Source organism: Dermochelys coriacea, chromosome 1 (genome assembly GCF_009764565.3).
Source record: "Dermochelys coriacea isolate rDerCor1 chromosome 1, rDerCor1.pri.v4, whole genome shotgun sequence".
Classification (NCBI taxonomy): Eukaryota; Metazoa; Chordata; order Testudines; family Dermochelyidae; genus Dermochelys; species Dermochelys coriacea.
This window is the reverse complement of record NC_050068.2, coordinates 205,506,468-205,516,902: the sequence shown is the minus strand read 5'-3', so window position 1 is coordinate 205,516,902 and position 10,435 is coordinate 205,506,468. Positions and strand designations below refer to the sequence as shown.

Sequence of the window (10,435 nt, the reverse complement as noted above, 5' to 3'; positions counted from 1 at the left end):
CAACCCCTCTGTCAGCTCCCCTCTTTCCCACAGCATCTCCCGCCTGCTAGCAGGTCCCCTCAATCAGCACTTCCCCCTCTCTCCCGTGCCTTCCGCCCACCGTGATCAGCTGTTTCATGGCATGCAGGGGAGGGGAAAGGGGGAAGAAGGGGAAGAAGCAAGGGCATAGCACATTCGGGGGAGGGGGCAGAACAGGGCAGGAAGAGCCAGGGTGGGAGTGGATTGGGGGGCAGGAAGAGGTGGAGCAAGGTGGGGCCTTGGGGAAAGGGGTGGGGTGGGGGCAGGGCCTGGGGCAAATCAGGGGTCGAGCACCGCCCAGCACACTGTGGGTGAGAGAGACAAGCCTTTGAGCTACACAGAGCTCTTCTTCAGGCCTGGGAAAGGTACACAAAGGCTTTGTCTACAGTACCACTTTTGTCGGTCTGGGTGTGAAAAAACACCCCCCTGACTGACATAAGTTTCATCAACAAAAGCGCTGGTGTGGACAGTACTATGTCAGCAGGAGAGGCTTTCATGCCTCCATAGCTAATGCCGCTCATTGGAGGTGGTAATTATGTCGGCAGGAGAACTCTCTCGTGCTGGCAAAGAGTGACTACATGGGAGACTTTACAGAGGCACAGCTGTAGCATAGTCTATAGTGTAGGCATGGACTCAGGGCAGATCTACACTATGGGGCTAAGTCGACTTAAGTTACGCAACTCCAGCTACGTGAATAACATAGCTGGAGTCGATGTACCTTAGGTTGACTTATTGCGATGTTGTAACACCCCGCTGGGTTGACGGGAGAAACTCCACGCATCAATCCCCCGGTAAGTGGAGACAAGCCCTCAGTGTCACAAGCTAAATACAAGATGGAACAGATAGTTTAGCATAAATAGTTAGCACATATTTTAAGGGACCTGTAGTGGGGCGGCTGCCCCACTCTTGCAGAACAGGGGTTAAAAGCCTAGAGAGGGCTGCAGCTGGGAAAAGGAGTGAAAGCAGCTGAGTGAGTAGCTGGTCACAGGTGTGGCCAGCCCAATCAGACCACAGCTGGCCCTATAAAGGGCTATGAACCAGGACCTGAGGAGTCTCTCTCCAATCCTGGAGGGAGAAGGGCTAGCTGCCTGAGAGGAAAGTACCTGAACTGGAGCAGTGCTGGGGAATAGGGCAAGGGAGCTTCAGCTTGGTAAAACCCCAGGGTGCAGGCCTTGTTGAAGGCCTACAGAGGTACTGGGGCTGCAGAGATACAGCCTGGGAATAGGCAAAGGCAGCAGGTCCTAACCCCTTGCCAATGATGAGTGGCCTTTACAGACTGCAGTCTGCCCCAGTGAGCAGGGGCTAGCTGATGACTGGCAGTAGTGGGTTTAGAGGGTTGTGGGTTGCCCTGGGAGAGGAGACCCAGAGCGTGGGGATATTGCTGGGGCAGCACCCTGAGGTAAAGGGCACCGGGGTCTGGGAGGGACACGGGGCCAGCGACCGGTGAGACATCGGACTGCAGAGGGCTCTCCATATGCTGGAAAAGAGCTAATTCCCAGGATGATCAGCCGGAGGTGCTGCACCGGTGAGTCTTCGCATTGCTACACGACCATTCAAGGTGAAGTGGCTCGTTAATGCCCCATTAGGAGATGGTGGCAGAAGAGTATGGGGCAATAATGTGGCCATTGTGATCAATGTGGTCAACCGGCCACTTCTCTTTGAATGGTCCCTTAGAATATGTGCTTACTACTTATGCTAAACTCTCTGTTTGATCTTGTATTTAGCTGTTGCTGTGACTGACATCCGATGAAGTGAGCTGTAGCTCACAAAAGCTTATGCTCTAATAAATTTGTTAGTCTCTAAGGTGCCACAAGTACTCCTTTTCTTTTTACAATAAGTACAGTTTCTCAGATCCTGAAGAAGAGCACAGTGTAGCTCAAAAGTTTGTCTCTCTCAGGTCCAGTAAAAGATATTACCTCACCCACCTTGTCTCCTAAATACTTGTCAATCTTAGGCCATGTCTACACTAGAAAATTATGTTGATCTAAGTTACATTGGCATACAACTGCAGCCAAGGGTGAAAGTAGGCTGGTATGGGCTGGTATGGTGTACTGGTAAGAAGCCGGTACCAGCTCATACGCAGCCGATGTTAAAGCATTGTGGAGATTTAAAAGGGCCCGGGGCTCCTGTCTGCCGCCACTGCTACCACAGCAGCCGGAGCCCCGGGCCCTTTTAAATTGCTGCTGGAGCCCTGGGTGGTGCAGGCCAGGCAGTGCGGATGGGCTGGCTGGGAGAGGCTGACCCCCAGCCCCTCCCCTTCTGGGGCCCAGAGCTGGGCCCCCATACTGATAAGTGTTTAATATTACTTTCACCCCTGGCTGCAGCTGTAATTAATTGGCTTTTGCATGTCCACTTTACATGCTTTGTGTTGGTGGTGCTTGTCCTCACTTGCAGCACTTGCATTGATGCAGAAAGCAGTGCACCATGGATAGCTATCCCACTGTGCAACTCACAACCATCTTGCACATGGTGTTTTGACAAGGTTTTGCAATGCCTCTTGGGGTCAAATGAGTCACGCTGGAGTGAGTGGCCCATCCAATAATTTCATCTGCATCCCATACTGTTTTGTCTCTTCAAAAATCCCTGCAAACCTGCTTATCCCTCCTCACTGTCTGCCATATCTGACAGAAACATGGATCCTTCACAGCTCTGCACTGCTGTGATGAGCATTGCAAGCATGGATCCTGCAGTATCTGCCAAGCTGCCAGAGGAACCGCAGGGAACATGCTGATTCCATGGGGCCTGGATTGCTGTGGGACGTAGAAAGAAACAATTCAGTCATTGGTGGTGAGCAGCTGGAGATGGTGGAGTGCTGGTTCTGGGCCTGAGAAATAAGCACTGAGCAGTGGGAACACATCGTAATGAAGGTTTAGGATGAAGAGCAGCGATTGCAGAACTTTCCAATTTTGTGCAAGGTCACATTCCTGGATCTGTGTGCTCAGCTCACCCCAGCCCTCCAGTGCAAGGACACTAAAATAAGATTAGGAGGACTTGTGGCACCTTAGAGACTAACAAATTTATTTGAGCATAAGCTTTTGTGAGCTACAGCTCATTTCATCAGAGCTGATGGAGAAGTGAGTGGTGATAGCTCTGTGGAAACTTGCAACACCCAATTGCTACTCATCATTTGGGAATCAATTTGGAGCTGGGAAATCCACCATGGGGGTTGTTGTGATGCAAGTGTGCAGGGTTGTTAATTGCCTCCTGCGACAAAGGACTGTGACTCTGGGCAGTGTGCAGGACATAGTGGATAGTTTGCAGCAATGGGGTTCCCGACCTGCAATGGAGTGACAGATGGCACACACATCCCTATTTTAGCACCAGACTACCTTGCCACAGAGTATATCAACAGAAAAGGCTACTTTTCTATGGTATTGCAAGCACTGGTGGCTCACCAGGGATGCTTTACCAACATCAGTGTGGGCTGGTCAGGGAAGGTGCATGACGCACGCATCTTTAAGAACACAAGGCTGTTCAGAAAGCTGCAAGCAGGGATTTTCTTTCTAGCAGACCTGTGGACTACCACTGGGGATGCTGAAATGCCTTAGCGATCTGGGACACCCAGCCTACACTTTACTCCCATGGCTCATGAAGCCGTACACCAGCCACCTGGACAGCACCAAGGAGCACTTCAGCGACAGGCTCAGCACATGCAGAATGGCCATTTGAAAGGTCACTGGCGCTGTCTACTCACAAGACTTGATCTCAATGGTGATAGCTGCTGTCTGTGTCCTGCATATCTGCACAGCAAAAGGAGAAGGTGGAATGACTGTCTGTTAATTTAGAGCAGCTGGATACCAAGGCTATAAAAATTGCTCAGCATGGAGCTACACAGCTCAAGGAGGCTTTGAAAGACTATTTCAATAGTGAGCCACAGTAATGTGTGTTGCTGCAGTGTGCTCTGTGACATTGCTCTTTTGCACCCCAGTATGAACCTTGTAATAAGTACTCTGTGTGTGGTAATGTACCTATTACTATTATCTGTGCATGATGTCAGCCGCAGCCTGCATATGTTGTGAACTCCACAAGATGAATTAAATTTCCCTCCAAAAAAGACTTTGATTCCATACTCATGCAAACAGACACATTTATAACGGAATAAAACTTAATAAATAAAGAGGGGGGAAAAAACTTTTGAAGGGGGGGAAAGAACAGTCATTTCCATTTCAGAAACACACACTGACCTGTAGTACTTGTGGCACCTTAGAGACTAACAAATTTATTAGAGCATAAGCTTTCGTGAGCTACAGCTCACTTCATCGGATGCATTAAGTGAGCTGTAGCTCACGAAAGCTTATGCTCTAATAAATTTGTTAGTCTCTAAGGTGCCACAAGTACTGCTTTTCTTTTTGCGAATACAGACTAACACGGCTGCTACTCTGAACACTGACCTGTGAAAGACACCGTTGGTGTATATGTGCAGCTGTGATTCTGTACTCTCCTCTGGGGGTGGAAGGGTAGAGGCAGGCATGCATGGGACTGTTGAACCTGAAGGTCAACAAGAGTCTCTTCAGCATGTCTGCTGCTTGACAAGTGCAAGCATCTTCGGCTGCACGTCTCTGTCCTTTTCATGTCCCTTTCTCCTCTCCACTCTATCCCCGTCCATGCTGTCCATGAGGGTGAGCCTCCAAGCAGTACCGAGTTTACAATGGTGCCAATGATGCCATGCCCCACACTCGAAAGAGGCCCATAATCCCTCCCCTGACATGTAGAGGGTGAGCCCAGCAGGCGCCGGCCCTTGGGCTGGTGCGGGAGGCCACCCCACAGGGTGCACAGAGCCACCTGCAGGGGGCAGCCCCCCAGCACTGCACCCTGGGCTCAGCGAAGTGGCTGGAGCCGCCGAGGCTTGGAAGAAGGGCAGCCAGGAGGAGCAGCAGCAAGTGTGGCCATGGGGAGGGGACCCAAGCCTCAAGCGGCTGTGCCCCAATGCATGGTGCCGGGGGTGCTTCACTGCTGCGTCCACGTTCCTGGGGCATGGCTCCTTCAGGCACTGGGCTCCATTCTGCGGCTGTGGGGCACAGATCGTGGCTCTGTGCCCCTCCCTTTGAAGCTGCCACCGTGGCTCAGTCCCCGCCCAGCCTCTGGTGGAGCGGTCATGCCCCCTCCCCCTCATCCTGGGTCCCCTATGCCCTGGGGGGGGAGGGATAGCTCAGTGGTTTGAGCATTGCCCTGCTAAACCCAGGGTTACGAGTTCAGTCCTTGAGGGGGCCATTTAGGGATCTGTGGCACAAATTGGGGATTGGCCCTGCTTTGAGCAGGGCGTTGGACTAGATGACCTCCTGAGGTCCCTTCCAACCCTGATAGTCTATGATTCTATGCAGTCCCTTTCCCGGATTAGTCCGAGGCGGGCATGGGCTGAGCTCAGGCATCCCCCGCGGCTAGGGATTCCCCACTGCTGGGGTCAGCGCTAAGCCCGGACACTTGTCCTGACCCTTTCTGCTGCACTGCCCTTGCCCCTGCCAGTGCTGGCTGGTGTGGAGGTGAAAGGGGAGCAGCCAGGCCTCCGGCAAGTGAAGTCACAGCCTCCTGGGTGCCAGGGATGAGTTGGGTGGACCAAGCTTGGACCAAGGCTGCATCCAGATGAGGCCTGGCCAGGTTCAGAGAACAGGGGTGGATCGTTAGCAGGGGGTGAATCGGGAGTGGGGTGCCTCATAGCGGTCCATCTGGGATTTCGGTTTGGGAATAGAGGTTTGGGAGTCAGGAGCCCGGTTCTGGTAGGCAGTGGAGAGTTTTGGGTTGAGAGGGGTTGGCTCATAGAGGGGTCTGATCCAGTTTGGGCTGGAAAGCGGTCTGGTCCAATTTGGGGGTTTTGGTCTGGGGAGGGGTGCGGGTCTGGTCCAGTCCGGGGGAGGGGGGTTGTTGTGGGGAGGGATGTGGGCCAGGTCCAATTTGAAGGGTTGGCTGAGTCTTTTAGGTGCACAGCTGGTCCTGATCTTAGTCTCTGTACCTCTCTGCCTGCAGGGAAGGACCAGAAAGTAGGGTGACCAGATGTTCTGTTTTTAAAGGGACAGTCCCGGTTTTGGGGACTTTTTCTTATATAACACTATATATATAATGCTATATATATATATATATATATATATATATATATATATACTATTACGCTCCACCCCCTGTCCTGTTTTTTCACAGTTGCTATCTGGTAAATAGCAAGTCGAGTATGAATAATGGTGCTATAAGTAAAATGTATTAAAGTTGTTCATATTTTGTGTTTTTAAAATGTTTTGAAGAGTTTTAAATCTGCCCCAATTTCATACAAAAATTTAATTCAAGCCCTGGTTGTTCATATGTGAAATGTGAAGGGTGAGAAGATAGCGTGATGGTTCCCTTTTAGTGGGAGCAGCACATGGCTGGTGGTTTTGGCCAGCTTTGGCTTTTGTTAGTTGTTTTTACCCACTGTGTTTTATTTTGTATGTTTTCTGTTATAATTTATTTGTTGTACACGTGTGTGTATTCTTTTTGTCTGAAGGCTCCCATTGCTGGTACTCTCGGGGCAGCCACCTTCATCTGTAACTTAACTTGTGAATTTTGTAAATAAAACCTGTGCAGCTGTGTCAAAAACAATTCTGTGTCGAGCTCCTGTCTTTTACAATTGTACCCCACGGGGGCCCACAAATGTTTGGCACCAGGCCCACAAAAGGTTAATTCGGCCCTGCCTCTAAGCCTTCTGCTCAGTATTAGAAGCAGTAGAGGCTTGCAGGATCTCTTGGAACATGTCATCTCACGTCCTCTTTCTTCTCCTCCTTATCTCAGAGACTTTACGGTCAGAAGGGACCATCATGATCATCTTATGTGGCTGAGCTGCTCTGCTGGTGTGGATGGAGAGACCCCCAGGCCACATTTCCAGCTGCAAAAGATATAAGGCACAGAGGTACTATTGTGAGTGTATTTGTGAGATAAATGGAAATTTTGTACACTGAATTCAGTCCCTTTGACCCACACAAGTTACAAGCACTACATTCTCAGTTCTCCTTGGGATTCATAGGGCATGGCACCAGTCCCAGCCATGGTTAATGCATCCCGGGAAGGGAGGGGGTGAATTGGGGAAATAAGGGGGAGATAGCTCACAGGCATAAGTATATGTGCATGAATAAGGTCCTGCTTGAATCGCAGGATGTTCTATAAATAATTGTGGCTGAGCTGTGGACAAGATGTGGGAAATCATGGAAAAGTAATGGACCTTTACTAATAATGGTAGTTTAAAAAAGCCTATTTTCAGCTTGGAAAAGAGATGGCTAAGGGGAGACATGATTGAGGTCTATAAAATCATGATTGGTATAGAGAAAGTAGATAAGGACGTGTTGTTTACTACTTCTCATAACACAAGAACTAGGGGTCACCAAATGAAATGAATAAACAGCAGGTTTAAAACAAATAAAAGGAAGTATTTCTTCCCACAACGCACAGTCAACCTGTGGAACTCCTTGCCAGAGAATGTTGTGAAGGCCAAGACCATAACAGGGTTCATAAAACAACTATGAAAATTCATGGAGGATAGGTCCATCAATGGCTATTAGCCATGATGGGCAGGAATCTTGTCCCTAGCCTCTGTTTGCCAGAAGCTGGGAATGAGCAACAGGGGATGGATCACTTGATCATTACCTGTTTTGTTCATTCCCCCTGGAGCACCTGGCATTGGCCCCTGTCAGAAGACAGGACTCTGGGCTAGATGGACCCTTGGTCTGACCCAGTAGGGCCAGTCTTATGTTCTTATTTCTTTAAGAAAAATTTGCTGGAATGATATAAACATTCAAGTATTATGTTATGCCTGCTCATTTTTTTGATAACCGGACATTTTTCTGCAACCATATTATATTTATTTTTTAAAAAGTGACTGGTACAATATACAATTCAAGAGATTAAAAGTCTTAACACACCTGCTGTAGAAACAAGTCCAGTCACTTTAGCCTTTTACATTTTACAGGCATTGAATATTAATGCAGTACACCCCACTACAGGGGTCTCCTTCACGCCCTGTCTTTGCATTATGAAGACTTGTCTGTACTGAGACACTGCACATTGGCATCCACAGAATTAGGCAAGATTGATAGTGATCACTTTGCTGTCCCTGCTAACTCTAGAAAATGCTGTAGAACTTTACGTGAATCCCAAAACAAGATCATTTCATTCACGTTCACTTGCAAAACATTTGTATGGGGAAAGCTGTGCTGTAGCTTCATGGACAAACGTAGGGATTGCCTCTAGAAGGAGTGCCTGCTCTGACAACATGTTCACTTGTTTCACATCAAATACCTGAACTGCTTTCATCAATGACAGTCCAGGCTGCGTGAACCTTGATCCTTGTTAAGCAGGTCTGGCAACACTTTCCTCAGTAGTATTCTTTCAGTTTGTTTGCTGTTTTCTTGAACACTCCTTGTAAAAACGCAATCCGCTCTGCATCTTTGCTGTGCTTTTCCTATGCATTGGAGTCCGCCCGGTGTGTCAAATCCATACAGTGTTGTACGATTGATGGACAGAAATAGAACACATGTCAAAAGATGTGATGGTTTTCACCAGTGGTTTGGCATTTCAAAATGAACTATAGCAAGTTCACGGTGTTTAAAAGCTAGATCAGGCTGTCCATTATTTGCGTATCAGGTGAAAACGCCATTTCACTTTCAACAAACTCGCCCTAGTCACTTACATGCTCAGCACAGTAAAGAACTACTTCAAAGCACGAATTCCATTGTGTCACTACTGGCTCTGGAAAGAGAAGCACTTGGTCAGGAGGATTAAGCTGTTTTTTTCCTGCAAAGAAAGTCTGGAGACACAGTTTGCGAGCAGTGCAGTGTTTAAACATTTTTTTCATAGCAGCAGCGAATTTCTTGACTTTAGAAAAATGAATGCACCACTGATTGCTGCCAGAATTACCATATGCTCATTGCACGTTACATGCATTGAGTTAGGAAGTAGTCCCTGTAGAAGCTGATTATATGCTCGAGTGCCGTATGTTGCATTGTCTGTCATGTCCTGTACATCTTATTAAAGTCTACATCAAAATTGGTCAGGAACTTGCCGGCCAATGGGAGCTGCGGAGCCGGTGCTCGGGGCAGGGTCAGTGCGTGGAGCCCCCATGGTGGGCCGCTGAGCCGGAAGGACACGCCGGCTTCTTCCCGGGAGCCGCGCCGAGCCAGGCAGGGAGCCTGCCAGCCCGGCGGCACCACCACCGCCAAGCGGACTTTTAGCAGCCTGGTCCGGGGTGCTGAGCGGAGCCACCGGGGTCCCCTTTTGGACCGTGTGTTCCAGTCGGAAACCAGACACCTGGCAGCCCGCCCCAGCTCCAGCGTGGCCAAGGGGCAGGGCCTGGGGAGAGGAGGAGCGGGGCCCCCCCAGCTCCACCCAGGGGCCAGCAGGGCCCTCGGGTTAATCCGCCACTGGGAAGAGGCTGCAGCGAGGGTAGAGGGTTGGTGGAGACGGGGGGCCACGGGCGAGGCAGAGGGACGGAGGGGGAAGGGCCAGGAGAGGGGGGTGAGGAGGGCGACGGGGGAAGGGAGGCGGTGTGGGCTGGCGGGGGCGGGGCGGGGCGGGGCCAGGCGCCGGCAGGAGGCGGGCTGGGTTTGAGGCGGGGCCGGGCCCGCCCACCATCTAGTTTCGCTCTCGCTCCCAGGGCTTGTGCGGGGCGGCGGCCTCGGAGCGAGCCCGCCGGGCCAGCGCAGCCCGGTCCGGCCCCGCGAGCCGACATGGGGCTCGCCGGCCGCCTCTCCTCGCTCGGGCTGCGGCTGCTGCTGAGCGCCCTGCTGGGTAAGGGCGGCTGCCGCCTCCGTCCCTTCCCGCCGGGACCGCGTGCGAGAAGCGCCCCGGCCCGCGCCTCCCGGCAGCGCGGCGCAGAGGGGGGGGGGAGGTGGCTTTGCCCCGGGCTCGGCCCGTGGCCTGGGCTTCTGTGGGGCGGGAAGTGCGAGGGAGCTGGAAAGGCTGATGCTGGGTCCCGGGGCTGGGAAGCCGCAGGGCGGACCCCGACTCGTTACTCGTGGGGGCGGGCGGAGGGCTCTTCCTGGGATTGTTCGTTAGAAAAAGCCTTTTCCCAACTCGGAAAAGTTGTTTTCAGTCTGAATGAAAGTGAAGGCTCCGGGCCAGCTCCCACTGCAATTACAGGGACAGCGGGGATGCGCCCAGAAAAAGGGGGCGGGGGGGGTGAAAACGGCTTCTTCCTGCTTTTCCTAGCTGCTCCCTGCCTGGGCCAGTGTCTTATCTGGTGCACACCCCCCCCCCCCCGCCCCAAAGTTTATGGTTCTGGATGCTTGCCAGCCCCACAGAGGTGACACGATTGTGAGCTGAAGCCTGTTCCTCTTGGCGTCTCGGGAACAGAATTATTTGCTAAGAGCTCAAACCTGCAATTAGGGTGACCAGGTGAAACGGAGAAAATGTCGGGACACGTGGGGGAAGCAAAAAAACCCCCCAAAACAAGAATCCGCCGGAA

General features: G+C 51.4%; 1 protein-coding gene across 3 annotated transcripts in view; it reads left to right on the top strand.

Moving 5' to 3' along the window:
* The first annotated feature begins 9,583 nt into the window (after window positions 1–9,583).
* Window positions 9,584–10,435, top strand: part of CD58 (CD58 molecule) — a 65,838-nt gene continuing 64,986 nt past the window's right edge. The window contains exon 1 of one of the 3 annotated variants that reach the window (XM_038384431.2): window positions 9,584–9,759. In XM_038384431.2, coding sequence (XP_038240359.1) covers window positions 9,699–9,759 — 61 coding nt within the window. In that variant the 5' untranslated portion in view covers window positions 9,584–9,698. The remainder of the gene's footprint in view (window positions 9,760–10,435) is intronic. The other 2 variants (XM_038384400.2, XM_043512462.1) reach the window with 2 other exon arrangements.